At 39.3% G+C, this 14,522-nt stretch overlaps 1 protein-coding gene across 2 annotated transcripts in view; it reads left to right on the top strand.

Moving 5' to 3' along the window:
* mcf2l2 (MCF.2 cell line derived transforming sequence-like 2) overlaps positions 1-13,853 on the top strand; it is a 237,069-nt gene extending 223,216 nt beyond the window's left edge. For both annotated transcript variants that reach the window (XM_060834750.1, XM_060834749.1), the window contains 3 exons: positions 8,204-8,316; positions 10,687-10,790; positions 12,777-13,853. In XM_060834750.1, coding sequence (XP_060690733.1) covers positions 8,204-8,316; positions 10,687-10,790; positions 12,777-12,877 — 318 coding nt within the window. In that variant the 3' untranslated portion in view covers positions 12,878-13,853. The remainder of the gene's footprint in view (positions 1-8,203; positions 8,317-10,686; positions 10,791-12,776) is intronic.
* Positions 13,854-14,522: the final 669 nt, after the last annotated feature.

Here is a 14,522-nt window from a genome sequence, read left to right as displayed (position 1 = left end):
TAATGCATTCTGGATTTGTTATACAACATGATTAACTCAATCAACATGAAGATTAAAGTCACCCATTAATATTGGTCTATTGGGATGGCACAGTAGCTCAGTTGTTAGCACAGCTGTCTCACAGCGTTGGGACCCAGGTTCAATTCCAGTCTTGGGTGACTGTCTGTGTATGCCTGGGTTTCCATCATGTACTCCGGTTTCTTCCCACAGTCCAAAAATGTGCAGATTAGGAGGATTGGCTGTACTAAACTTTCCCACAGTGTTAAGAATAAGTGCCTTAGCCATTGTAAATGCAAGTTTATGGGGATAGGAGCTGGGTTTGGGTGAATGCTTCCCAGAGGGTTGGTGTTGACACAATGGGCCTCTTTCCAAACTGAAGGAACTCTATGATTATTTTCACATACTCCAATATTTGATGATTTATATCTTTCCTGCAGTGTAGGTACTGTTTGGAAATCTAAAGACTACTGCCACCAATGTCTTATTTCTCTTACTGTTTTTTATTTCTACCTCCAAATAGACTCTACATCATCCAAGTCTCGATCAACAAGAAGTTGTACACATTGGAACTAATGACCTAGAACGTGAAAAGGACAAGATTCTGACAAGAGAATATAGGAAGTTAGGCAGGAATTTAAAAAGGTAGTCCTCGAGGGTAGTAATATCTGGATTATTCCCAGTGCCACAATCTAGTGAGGGGAGCAGTAGGAGGATAGAACAGACGAACATGTGGCTGAGGAGCTGGTGCAGAGGAGAAGTATTGAATCATTGCATGTCTTTTCGGGTAGAAGTGACCTGTGTAAGTAAAACAGATTGCACCTGAATTGGAAGGCGACTAATATACTGGTGGGGAGATGTGCTCGAGATGTTTAGAAGAATTTAAATTAGTTTGGGGAGATGGGGGAAAAGGACAGCCAGGGAGATAGTGAGGAAAGCGATCGGTCTGAGACTGGTACAGTTGGGAAAAAGAGTAAGTCAAACAGACAGGGCAGGTAGGAACAAAGTAGAGAACAATGCCTGACTGATAAATTAAACTGCATTTATTTCAATGCAAGAGGCTGAACAGGTAAGGCAAATGAACTCAGGGCATGGTTGGAACATTGGATTAGGATATCATAGCAATTACAGAAATGTGGCTCAGAGATGGACAGGACTGGCAGCTTAATGTTCTATTGGAAAGATTGAAAGAAGGGCAGAAGAAGAGGGGTTTTTGATAAGGGATAACATTATGGCAGCATTTCAGGAGTATATACCTCGGAATGCATCCAGGGAAGTTATTTGGGTGCAACTGAGAAATAAGAAAGAGATGATCACCTTATTGGGATTGTATTATAGATCCCCCCCACCACTCCTAGCCCCCACCCCTGCCCCGAATAATCAGTGGGAAATTGAGAAACAAATTTATAAGGAGATCTTCCTTATTTGTAAGAATAATAGGGTGGTAATGGTAGGGGATTTTTACTTTCCAAACATAAACTGGGTCTGCCATAGTGTTAAGGGCTTAGATGGAGAGGAATTTGTTAACCATTTACAAGAAAAGTTTTTGATTTAATATGTAGATGTACCTATTAGATAAGGTGCAAAACTTGACCTACTCTTGGAAAGTAAGGCAGGACAGGGGACTGAGGTATCAGTGGGGGATCCTTTGGGGCCAGTGACCATAATTCTATTAATTACAAAATAGTTAAAGATGGAGGGAATCCTGAAAGACAGGAATTACATGTATTCAGAAAAGTTAAAGTTCTAATTTGGAGGAAGGCCAATTTTGACAGTATTAGGAAAGGACTTTCAAAATTGTTTGAGGTCAGATGTTCGCAGGTAAAGGCACAACTAAAAAATATGAAATCTTCAAAAGTGAGATAGTGAAAATCCAGACACAGTATGTTACTGTTCAGGTGAAGGGCAAGGCTGCTAGGTGTAGTGAATGCTGGCTGACTAGAGAAATTGAGGTTTTGGTCAAGAATAAGAAGAAACATATGTCAGGCATAGACAACAGAAATCGAGTGATTCCCAATAAGAATATAAAAGCAATAGGAGTGTACTTAATAGGGAAATCAGGAGAGCAAGAAAGGGACATGAGATAGCTTTGGCATTTATAGTTAAGAATAATCCAAAGGGATTCTACAGATATATTAAGGACAAAAGGGTAATTAGGGAGAAAATAGGGCCCCTTAAAGATCATCAAGGCCACCTATGTGTGGAACCTTAGGAGATAGGGGAGTATTTTACATCAATGTTTACTGTGGAGAAGTATTTGGAAGATAGTGAATGTTGGGAATGAATAGCAACATCTTGAAAAATAAACATATCATAGAGGAGGAGGTGTTGGATGTCTTAAAATGTATTAAGGTGGATAAATCCCTGGGACCTGATCATGTCTACCCTAGAACTCTGTGGGAAGCTAGAGAAGAGATTGCTGGGTTCCTTGCTGAGATATTTGTATCATCAACATTCACAGGTGAGGTGCTTGAAGACTGGAGGTTGGATATTGTGGTACCACTATTTAAGAAAGGTGGTAAGGAAAAGCTAGGGAATTATAGACCTGTGAGACTGATATTGGCGGTGGTCAAGTTGATGGAGGGAATCCTGAGGGACAGGAATTACATGTATTCAGAAAAGACTGCTTAGGGACAGTCAACATAGTTTTGTGTGTGGGAAATTGTGTCTCATGAACCTGATTGAGTTTTTTTGAAGAAGTAACAAACAAGATTGATGACGGCAGAGTAATGGACTCGATCTTTCTAGACTTCAGTAAGACGTTCATCAAGGTTCCTCATGGTAGACTGGTTAGCAAGATTAGATCACACAGAATAGACAGAGAACTAGCTATTTGGATACAGAACTGGCTCATAGATAGAAGACAGAGGGTGGTGGTGGAGGGTTGTTTTTCAGACTGGAGGCCTGTGCCCAGTGGAGTGCCATAGGGACCAATGCAGGGTCCACTGCTTTTCATCATTTATATAAATGATTTGGATGTGAGCATTAGAGGTATAGTTAGTAAATTTGCAGATGACACTGAAATTGGAGATGTAGTGGGCAGTGAAGAAGATTACCTCAGAGTACAACAGGATCTTGATCAGATGGGCCTATCTACCTGTGATTCCACTTTCAAGGAGCTATGAACATGCTCTTTGTTCATTTGTTCATTTGGTCTCTTTGTTCAGCAACACTCCCAAGGACCTTACCATTAAGTGTATAAGTCCTCACATGTAGCACCTCACATTTATCTAAATTAAACTCCATCTGCCACTTCTCAGCCCATTGGCTCATCTGATCAAGATCCCAATGTAATCTGAGTAACCTTCTTCGCTGTGCACTACACCTCCAATTTTGCTGTCATCTGCAAACTTACTATCTCTCTTATGCTCACATCACCACCCTCCAACCCTCCACCACCACCTTCTGCCTTCCGCCTTTGAGCCAGTTCTGTATCCAAATGGCAAGTTCTCCCTGTATTCCATGAGATCTTGCCCACCAGTGTCCCACGGGAACCTTGTTGAACACCTTACTGAAGTCCACATAGATCACATCTATCACTCTACCCTCATCAATCCTCTTTGTTACTTCTTCAAAAAACTCAATCAAGTTTGTGAGACATGATTTCCCACACATAAAGTCATATCGAATATCCCTAATCAGTCCTTCCATTTCCAAACACATGTACATCCTGTCCCTCAGGATTCCCTCCAACAACTTGCCAACCACCGACATCAGACTCACTGGTCTATAGTTCCCTGGTTTGTCATTACCATCTTTCTTAAACAGTGGCACCACATTAGCCAACCTCCAGTCTTCTGGCACTTTACCTGTGACTTATCGATGACACAAATATCTCAGTAAGAGGCCCAACAATCACTTCCCTAGCTTCCTACAGAGTTCTAGGGTACACCTGATCAGGTCCTGGGGATTTATTCACTTTTATGCATTTCAAGACATCCAGCACTTTCCCCTCTGTAATATGGACATTTTTCAAGATGTCAACATCTATTTCCCCTCATTCAATAACTTCCAATGCCTTTTCCACAGTAAATACTGATGCAAAATACTCGTTTAGAATCTGCCCAACCTCCTGCGGCTCCACACAAAGGCCGCCTTGCTGATCTTTGAAGGGCCCTATTCTTTCCCTAGTTACCCTTTTGTCCTTAACGTATTTGTAAAAATCCTTTGGATTCTCCTTAACTCTATTTGCCAAAGTTATCTCATGTCCCCTTTTTCCCCTCCTGATTTCTCTCTTAAGTATACTCCTACTGCCTTTATACTGTTCTAAGGATTCACTTGATCTATCCTGTCTATGGAAAAAGTGAGGACTGCAGATGCTGGAGATCAGAGCTGAAAAATGTGTTGCTGGAAAAGCACAGCTGGTCAGGCAGCATCCAAGGAGCAGGAGAGTCGATGTTTCAGACTTAAGCCCTTCTTCAAAATGAGGAACCTCCCCTTCCCCAAGTCCTTCCTCCCTACCTTTTATCTTAGCCTGCTTAGCACAACCTCCTCATTCCTGAAGAAGGGCTTATGCCCGAAACATCGATTCTCTTACTCCTTGGATGCTGCCTGACCTGCTGCGCTTTTCCAGCAACAAATTTTTCAACTCTATCCTGTCTGTACCTGACATATGCTTCCTTCTTTTTCTTAACCAAAATCTCAATTTCTTTAGTCATCCAGCATTCCCTATACCTACCAGCCTTTCCTTTCACCCTAACAGGAATATACTTTCTCTGGATTTCATTACCTCATTTCTGGAGGCTTCCCATTTTCCTGCCGTCTGTTTACCTGCGAACATCTGCACCCAGTCAGCTTTTGAAAGTTCTTGCCTAATACCATTAAAATTGGCCTTCCTCCATTTTAGAACTTCAACTTTTAGATCTGGTCTATCCTTTACCATCGCTATTTTAAAATGAATAAAATTATGTCGCTGGCCCCAAAGTGCTCCCCTACTGACACCTCAGTCACCTACCTTGCCTTATTTCCCAAGATTAGGTCACTTTCTGTCTCTGGAGTCTTAGCCATGAATACAAAGCAGCAAGTTGATTTTGACATAATTTACAGTGAAACTGAATTGCATTAACTTTCTAACTGTACTTCAAGGTGTAATAACAAAAAAAATTGTCAGCTCCATTCTAACTCCTCTAGCCTAAATTTCTGCAACTCTGGAGAGGCTTTCTAGCCAAAATGGCACCTGAGCCATACTCCAAGACACCTATCCTCGAACCTGCCATTTTCAGTAGGTGGGAAATGGGAACTGTTGTAGTTTGCACATCTGTGGTTCATATGTAATGGTAGGCAAACAGGTTGGGGAATAAAAGGAGTCTGAACATTACGCACAGACTCCAGCCATTCAAGGACTGCAATCAAGATCAGTGTAGGCTTCCTGATCCCAAATGGTATTTGTGTGAGAGTGAGACAATATCTGGGGGAGAGAGACAGTGTTGGGGAAGAGTTAGAGAGGGAAAGTGTGTGCCAGGAAAAGGATAAAAGAAAGCTAGGAAGAGATAGAGAGTGTGTGTACACCAGGGAGGATGAATGTCTATGTATCGATGGCAGGGAGGCAACGAGAGTGAGATAGAGAGCGATGTGTGTTTGCATATGGAACAGATGGCAGAAGAGTGAATGTCGGAATCGGGGAGAGGGAGGGTGTGTGTGTGTATGTTGCAAAGAAAGAGTATGTGAAGGCGTGAGTGTTTGAGGGAGTGAAAGCAGATGTGGGAGAGATAAGGAGAGAAAAACTGAGGAAGTGAAAGTGGATGTGGGAGAGAGAGAAACTGTTTGAGGGAGGAGGATATTAATGAAGGAAGAAAATGTGACTGAGGGTGGGGTGGGTGAGAGGGAGTGAGTGTGGGTATTGCAGGAGTGAAAAGATGAGAGATAAGAATGTGTGTTTCTGGGCGGGAGAGAGAGACTTCATGTGTGCATTGGCTAAAAGGGAAGGAATGAGGGAGAGAGAGAGAATATGTGAGGGAGCAGGAGAGTGAGTGTGAACCGTAAGACTGAGTGATCTAGATGCCCTTTCCCTTATCGTTCTCCCTAAAAATGTATCCACAAATCAGGCTGGGAGAGCAGGATAATCAAGACTGAAAGTCAACCCACAGTTGCATGAATTCATGTATGGCACGAGATGTAAATGTGAGGTCATTTTGTAAAATTTCAAAATATACATTATTCATTAAACATCTTTATATACATACATAGTCACTAGAGCAGTTCAATTCTGTACAATCTTAGCATATGGAGAACAAACAAACCTAAATCATTTCTTACTATGCAAATACTATTTACATATTTTTGAGGGACTTGGGGGGGGGCATAACTGAGTGGACCTGCATTGTACTTTGGCCGGATGACCTTAAATTTTGGTCTTTCCTCATTGCACATTGGCAGCAGCTGTCTTAAGCTTTAGTGTCGGTCAATGGTAATTCAATCCAACTTGGCTCCAGTTTCCATCCCTTTATGTTGGAAAGGACTTGGGTCTATCTCTCTCACTTGCTCTGCTCCTTCACTGATGTGGCAAAAATAAATATCGCATTTAAAATTAAGGTGTAGGCCATTTAAGACAGAGATAAGTCTTTTTTTCCTCACAGAGAGCTGTAACTGTTTGTAATTCTCATCCTTAATAGGTGGTGGAAGCAGAGTTCTTCAATGTTTTCCTTGCAAAGTTAAATAAATTCTTGATGAGCAAGATAGTGAAAGGTTATCAAGGGGAGGTGGGAATGTGGAGTATTCAGATTAGCCACAATATTAGTGAATCATGGAGCAGGCCTGAGTGTGTCCTAGTATCCTACTCCTGCTCCTAATTCATTTGTTTGCATTAAAAAAGGTGTTAATAGTTTTCACTGCCACATAGCACTTTTTAATGTTCATTTTATTGCTTACTCATTTATTTCAAGTATTAATTTATTCATTTGGAATTTTCTTGAAATTCATGTTTGACATTGTACTGAAACATATTTTTCTGAAATTTTCTCACTGGGCCTGCAAGTGACAGCAAAAATTGAAATGATCCAGTGAAAAGGTCAGCCCACTCTGGTCGAAACTTGTGAACCCTGTTTGGAGAGTTGGGTACTCATTCTGACCAGTTTCAGGGATACTTTTGGGAGTGGTAAGGTACCCTTGAGAAGATTTCAAATGCTTTAAGTGGGATCCAATGCCATTTAAAAGACTCATTGCAGCTGTGAAGATATTTACACCACCTGGACCTTAAATCCTAAAAAGTCAGCAGTTTAAAAAAAATCAAGGCTCACTATTTCCCTGTTTGTTGACTAAATTTCAAGACCATCATTGAAGGATTTACAAAATGTGAATGATTTAACAACCTAACATTACAATGGGTGCCTGTCAATTTGCAGTTTGGCAGATCAAAGTATTTATAAAGTCCTTGATGTGGGCCTATGAATATGCTAGTATTTCATAAGGAATTATGAAAGTATTTAAAAAGGTTTAAATTGCAACTTCACGTTCAGGGTGAAACGTGCGATTTTCATGGATTTTTTTAGCAAGTATGAACCATATTTTATTAACTTAATCCATGTCTATTGAGTATGTGACTTATGTTTAATGACTCAGTTATTTTTTCTTTACCTGATTCTTTATATTCTATCATGGAATGTGGCATCAATGGAAATGTCAGCATTTGTTTCCTAATTACCCTTAAGAAGACAGTGATGAGTCACCTCTTGAATCACTGCAGTCCATTTGGTGCAGACACACCCGCATTGACATTAGCGTGGTTGAACAGGATATCTGTGTTTAGAATTACATTTCAAAGTTAAATGATGCCCAGGGAGAAAAACTGGAGACATTGAAAGGGTTGTTAAGATTTACGTGAAAATTTGTGAGAGGCCTGTATTTAAAATTTTACCTGCTACTTGCCACACTGATATGGGTTTGGCAATTTTGAAAACCTTTTATGATAAATATGAAAATAGTTAATATAGTTCAATACATGTAATATCACAACAACTTGCTTACAAAAAAAGTCTTAGTTATGAACCACCAAACACTATATATAGGATGATCCATCAAATAGCTTGTTTAATTTCCATTTGGAATTGTGCAGTAAATTAAAATGTTTCTCAATGTAGCACTGAATACTCTTTGTATTTCTTGTTCAAAATTGCCGTCTATTTTCACAATGCATTATTATTGCAACGCTACCAATCTGTAGTTTGGATTTGTGTCACCTGTGTACACTTTGCACATTTCTTCATTTCAGGCACAAAGTCTGTACCGAGTAGATGGTATTTATGAACCTAAATCCATTGAGGAGCTTGCAGTGCAGAATGGCGAAGTGGTTGAGGTACTGCAGGAAGGAGAAGAGGGACAGTGGTGAGTTCAATCCTCAGGAAATGTAGGGATAGAAAGTAAATGATAACACCTGAACATATCAGTTTACCTTCCCAAGTTAAATTGATTCAGACAGTAAAGAAGACGAGGTAGTAAAAACCAAAATTGAAGCAAATTTAAAAATCTGACAAAGGTAATTAACTTAGAGTGCATCCATAATTAAGAGTATGATTTTATAAATATCAGACAGTTACAAAGTTAGGAATATGTTTGCTGCTGATATAGAACATACAGAAAAGTACAGCACAGAACAGGTCCTTTCGCCCATGATGTTGTGCCGAGGTTTAATCTGAATGTAAAATATAGTAACTTAACCTACGCACCCCTCAACTCACTGCTATCCATGTGCATGTCCAGCAGTCACTTAAATGTCCCCAATGACTCTGCTTCCATCACCACAGCTGGCAACGCATTCCATGCATTCACAACTCTCTATGTAAAGAACCTACTTCTGACGTCTCCTTTATACCTTCCTCCTAGTATCTTCAAACTATGACGACTCGTAACAGTCAATCCTGCCCTGGGGAAAAGTCTCTGCCTATTGACTCTATCTATTCCACTCATTATTTTGTACACCTCGATAAGGTCTCCTCTTTTCCTCCTTCTTTCCAGAGAGAAAAGTCCGAGTTTATTCAACCTTTCTTCATAAGGCAAGCCCTGCAGTCCAGGCAGCATCCTGGTAAACCTTCTTTGCACCCTCTCCAAAGCCTCTGTATCTTTCCTATAGTAGGGCGACCAGAACTGGACACAATATTCCAAGTGTGGTCTCACCAGGGACTTGTAGAGCTGCAGCAAAACCTCACAGCTCTTAAACTCGATCCCCCTGTTAATGAAAGCCAAAATGCCATATGCTTTCTTAACAACCCTATCCACTTGGGTGGCAACTTTGAGGGATCTATGTATGTGCACACCCAGATCCTTCTGTTCCTCCACAGTGCCAAGAATCCTGTCTTTAATCCTATATTCAGCATTCAAGTTCAATCTTCCAAAATGCAACACTTCACATTTATCCAGGTTGAACTCCATCTGCCATTTCTCAGCCCAGCTCTGCATCCTGTCTATGTCACGCTGCAGTCTGCAATAGCCCTCTACACTATTGACGACACCTCCAGCCTTTATGTCATCTGCAAATTTACTAACCCACCCCTTAACCTCCTCATCCAAGTCATTTATAAAAACTACAAAGAGCAAAGGCCCAAGAATAGAGCCCTGCGGGGACTCCATTCAACACTGACCTCCAGGCAGAATACTTACCATCTACAACCACTCTCTGCCTTCTGTCAGCCAACCAATTCTGAATCCAGATAGCCAAATCTCCCTGTATCGCATACTTCCTAACTTTATGGATGAGCCTACCATGGGGAACCTTATCAAGTCCATATACACCACATCTACTGCTCAACTGTCATCAACCTATCTTGACACCTCCTCAAAGAACTCAATAAGATTTGTGAGGCATGACCTGCCCCTCTCAATGTCATGCTGACTGCCTTTAATCACACTATGCTTTGCCAAATAGACGTAAATCCTATCCCTCAGAATTCTTTCCAAACCTTTGCTGACCACAGACGTAAGACTGACTGGTCTGTAATTGCCAGGGATTTCCTGATTATCCTGTTGAAAAGAGGAACAACATTCACCTCCTTCCAATCTTCCGGTACAACTCCTGTGGAGAGTGAGGAGGCAAATATCCTCGCCAACAGCTTAGCAACCTCCTTTCTCACTTCCCGGAGCAGCCTAGGATAAATTTGGTCTGGCCTTTTATCATAACCTTTAGTGTAATAGATGTCAAATTATAATGACTTTGTTGAAAATTGCATACAACCTAATGTAAACAGGAAAAATAGTTGCAAGATGCTAATTGAATAAACAAGCAGGTAACATTGAGCCTAGAATAAAAACTAAATGCACTTTATATCAGGTTTAAAAGCAGCAAATTTACCTATAGTTTTGCATTTAACTCTTTTCTCAAGATCCCATTCTGTATTTACAGCTTGAAAAAGATCTGAAGCAATATTTAAAACATACCCAAGACCCACCTTAATTTGTAGCCTGTCTTGCATTGCTGCAATTGTTATCTCCCATTTTAAAAATATGGATTGAACAATGCATGTGATTTTTTTTGGAGGTTAACATAGGAGTATTTTGATGGTGAGTTTGAATGGAAGAATTCTAATTCATAATGTTAACTTGCCTGGTTCTTAATGAAATTAAAAGATTCATTCTGAAAAAGAGAACTAAAATATAATTTTTTATTGTTCTGGCACAAAACTCAACATCTGCACTGAATATAAGACTCTGCATACTTACAAATAAATTGCAGTAATTGTTAATTAATTATGTGTGTTTCAGGCAAGTAAGGAGTCTGCTAACTTATAAAACAGGATGGATTCCTTCCAGTCTTCTACAACCAGTTGGTTCAGAACTTAAGACGGATCAGACTGATAATAATTCAGGTCAGAACGAGGGTTTTGACTTTAAAATTGATGCACTAAATCTGATAGATATCCTTGCAGAAAGCAATTGACACAATTTAGATTAATGATTTTTTAATATTCAACTCATTAGTGACATATAGCTGAATTTTCTCATTTTTTGGTAACATGGTTTCTCGATTGAGATTCATGTCGCCTTGTCTGCCTTGGCTCAAGGTGGCTTATAGCACAAAATTACTCTTCATCTTATTAATTATGCATCTGGCCTCTTGTGAATTCAACCAGTAGGAGCAGCAGAAGTGCATACAACTGCTCAGACTTTGTGGTGTTCATGTCAACCACAGCTCCACATCACCTCAGACACTGCAAGCCAGGAACTGCCCTTCCCACTTTGATCCTGTTGCACTATCCTGAAGGAAAGGGCCTAAAAAATTTTTTAGCCCTTCAGTTTACCCAGAGAGATCTGGGAAGTGGGGTTTCTCAGAAGAGGGCAGTGCTTCTTCCTGCTGACTAGCAAACAAAGCCATCATCAGCTGTCAACTCATCTCAGGCAGTGTATTAAATTTTGTAATACATTTGTCCAAATAGGAGGGGATTCTAACAGATAGATGCAAATTAATCAGCATTCTTTTTCTTATTTGCATCTGAACAGCATGGCAGTAAGAGATGTTAATATGTCTTTCTCTTCAAACATTGCTGTGGGTGTTGCAGGGCATGATTTCAGTGATCGGGTGGGAAGCATATTGAATTAATTACAAAACAATCAATTGCATAAGCCAGAAAAATACAATACCAAGGCCAAATTGCATGACAGATCATTCTCTGCCTCCTCTGTTGCTGGCTCCAGATGAGAGATGATGACCCCAAAAATAGTTTTTAAATCACCATGGAAATTTGCCAGAATTGGAGTGCAGCAACATCGAACGCACTTCCATCAGCGTTGTAACAAAATGGTGAATCTATGCTGAAGAGTTTAATATGAATTTTTTTAATTGTCTTGCAAGTAAAGGCACTACCCAATTAATTATGCAGGGCAGGACATCCTTGGTTTAATGTGTGTTAAATTACCTAACCATTGCTGAACCAGCAGTTACCTAGAGCTGGAGCTGGTTTCAGTAGCCTGAAGCTATAGGGAGTGCATCTATCAGTGCTCTTACATCTGCTGTTCTCGTGACTTTGGTGTAGTTATTAGATGTGATTATAATTAGGCTCAGTTTTAATATTCTACAGAAAAAATGTACTTCTGTAAGAGTCAATACCTTCAGTGTGTTGTGGTTCTATTTAGACTGTGAACTAGAGTGAGAGACAGAGATGATAAAATACTCCTCAGTTGTCTGTATTTGGAGAACTTGCTGTGACAGGTTTCTGAGTTGAAGCTACAGCATTGAGTGAAAGTGACTTTCTTATATCATAGACAGCTCATTGATATGATCCACATTTTCAGGATACAGGTATCAATACACTAATAGGCTTAACATTTACAGGATACAGTTATTGGTCATTGATGTGTCTAATATTTACAGGATGCAGTTATCAGTTCTTGATATGTCCAGCATTTACAGGGTGCAGTTATCAATTAATTGAAATGAAAGTACAGTTCTTGAAACTGACCCATTTTGATAGATACTTGAGAATTATCTGTTCAGTTAAGTGGTTTAGACCAAATGCAAAAACTCTCTGGTGGCCTCCTGCTCTGCGCTCAAAGGCTTTTACTATGTTAAACCATCACACCTACCTGCTGTCTTTAGTTCCCTTTTTATCACTATTGTTGGCACTGGAAACTTTGATTCTGATCTAATGAAGTTTCTGTTGTTCAGCTAATTCTCCCCTTTTATTCCTTCCTGCCCTGTGGGTTTCTGCTGAACCCCACAAGTGTAAGAGGATAAAGTGAAGAAACTTGAACTATAAGAACTTTCTGTCCAAATCTGTCTCAGTTTATTACACATAAACTGTAAATAATTGTGTCTGACAAATAAAATATTTTTAATGTCATATTGCTTATTTCAGATTTTTACAGTGATATGTGCACAGCAGCATTTGCTGATTGTGAAGACAAGGAGAGTTCGGACATGGGAAGCTATACTTCAGGAAGCAAAACTGAAAGCTGATCTTGTTACTTCTCTAATATTAATCCTTAAACTTCAGGCTTCAATCATGCCTACAAAAGTTAGGGTCCTGAGGACTCTTCAGTAGCTGAGTACATGAAGTGAGAATGTACTGTACTACGTACTGCTGAAAAATCCTGTAGCTGTGCATAAAGAATTGAATTTGTTTGTTTATGATTGAGTTGAATTGTTCAATATAAATGCTGTTCAATGGTTTAAAAGAATGAATATTAGTAAGGGCCAGGTTTTTGAACACATATCCAGTTCCATTTTTTGCAGTTCTTAATGTCTTGACTCTCCAGTTGCCAATATTGGTTGCTGGAACAAATCATATTAAATACAGTTCAGATAACAAAATAAAAAGTGAACTCAGGCTTCTGGTATGTTGTAACTAACCAAACCAGTATTTCATGCTATTTGCGCTGGTCCTATTTGTTTCCACAACATGTGAGCAGTCTGTTTCAGTTCAACACTCAATTAATGAAATCTAACCTCTGGTTGCCAGTGGAAATTAATGATAACAAAGACATGAGCTTGCAAAAAGATGCGAAGAGGCTACACACTCGCTTATCAATGCACTAAGACAAGATTGCTAGTGGCATTTGAAATAGTCATTTTCTCAGGAAATGATTTCTGATCTGCAGGGAAAAACTGCTATCTTTTATTCCTGTAAAACAAATACATTTTCTTTATATCAACATCTGCTCTTCTAACAGTGGCCTTTAGCTGCGTCCATGAGACCACTACTGTGGAAAACACTTATGAGAAATGGCATGGAATAAAGGCTAACAAATGTTACTGGTGAAAGTTGTTACAGTTTGTTGCTGATACTTCAGTTTAAAGTACTGTATGAAAGCTGTGTGTGGTCCAGATTGCATGTTGTGCCTGTATTTTACTGATATTAGGAACACTAATTATTTATATTTTAAAAATAACGTTACAACAATCTTCAAAAATATGTTGGGCCTTCTAAAGTATAAGACTGATTGATGTGAAATGTTTTATGTACCTTGAACAGCGGCAGGTATCAATTTGTGTGAAAAGTGTGCACTTTTATTTAATGACAGTGATTGGATCAAATACCTAAGGGGTTTATTATTAAATCATATCTACCAGAGAATAAACAACAGCAAGTAATGGTTCAACACAAAATTTACACAAATCATGCAAAAAATAAACATTTCATAATCTTGTTAAGGAGAAGTAGACATTGAAAGTACATCTCTCTGATGATGAAAAAACATCACCTGCTGCAGTCAGTGTTTAGTGAGGATTAGTGAGGTTTCAGAGTATAAAAATGTTTTTTTCTCATATCCAAGTTATTTTCTTAACCTCCATAAAAGATTAGCATTTTAGTTGAGCTTTTGCTGAAAAGTTCCTAAAAAAATACATTTCATAATGTGACAATCTGTGCTGTCATGTACACTAAGAATGCATGTGCCAACCTGGAGGTATTAGACTGGTTCTGACTTAATAAACATCCAAATTATTGGCCTAAACTCAACAGTGAAATTTTAGCAGATAGATTTTAATCTATCAGCCTCAAACAAATCTAATTAAACCAGCAGGCACTGACCAAAGTCATTTGTGTTGTCACATTCACCCTTACTTTGTAAAAGTGGCAGATGATTTTCGGTATTTTGCTTTT

This window comes from Hemiscyllium ocellatum, chromosome 13, assembly GCF_020745735.1.
Source record: "Hemiscyllium ocellatum isolate sHemOce1 chromosome 13, sHemOce1.pat.X.cur, whole genome shotgun sequence".
Taxonomy (NCBI): domain Eukaryota; kingdom Metazoa; phylum Chordata; class Chondrichthyes; order Orectolobiformes; family Hemiscylliidae; genus Hemiscyllium; species Hemiscyllium ocellatum.
Note: the sequence above shows the minus strand (reverse complement) of the source record. Positions and strands in the feature narration are given on the sequence as shown.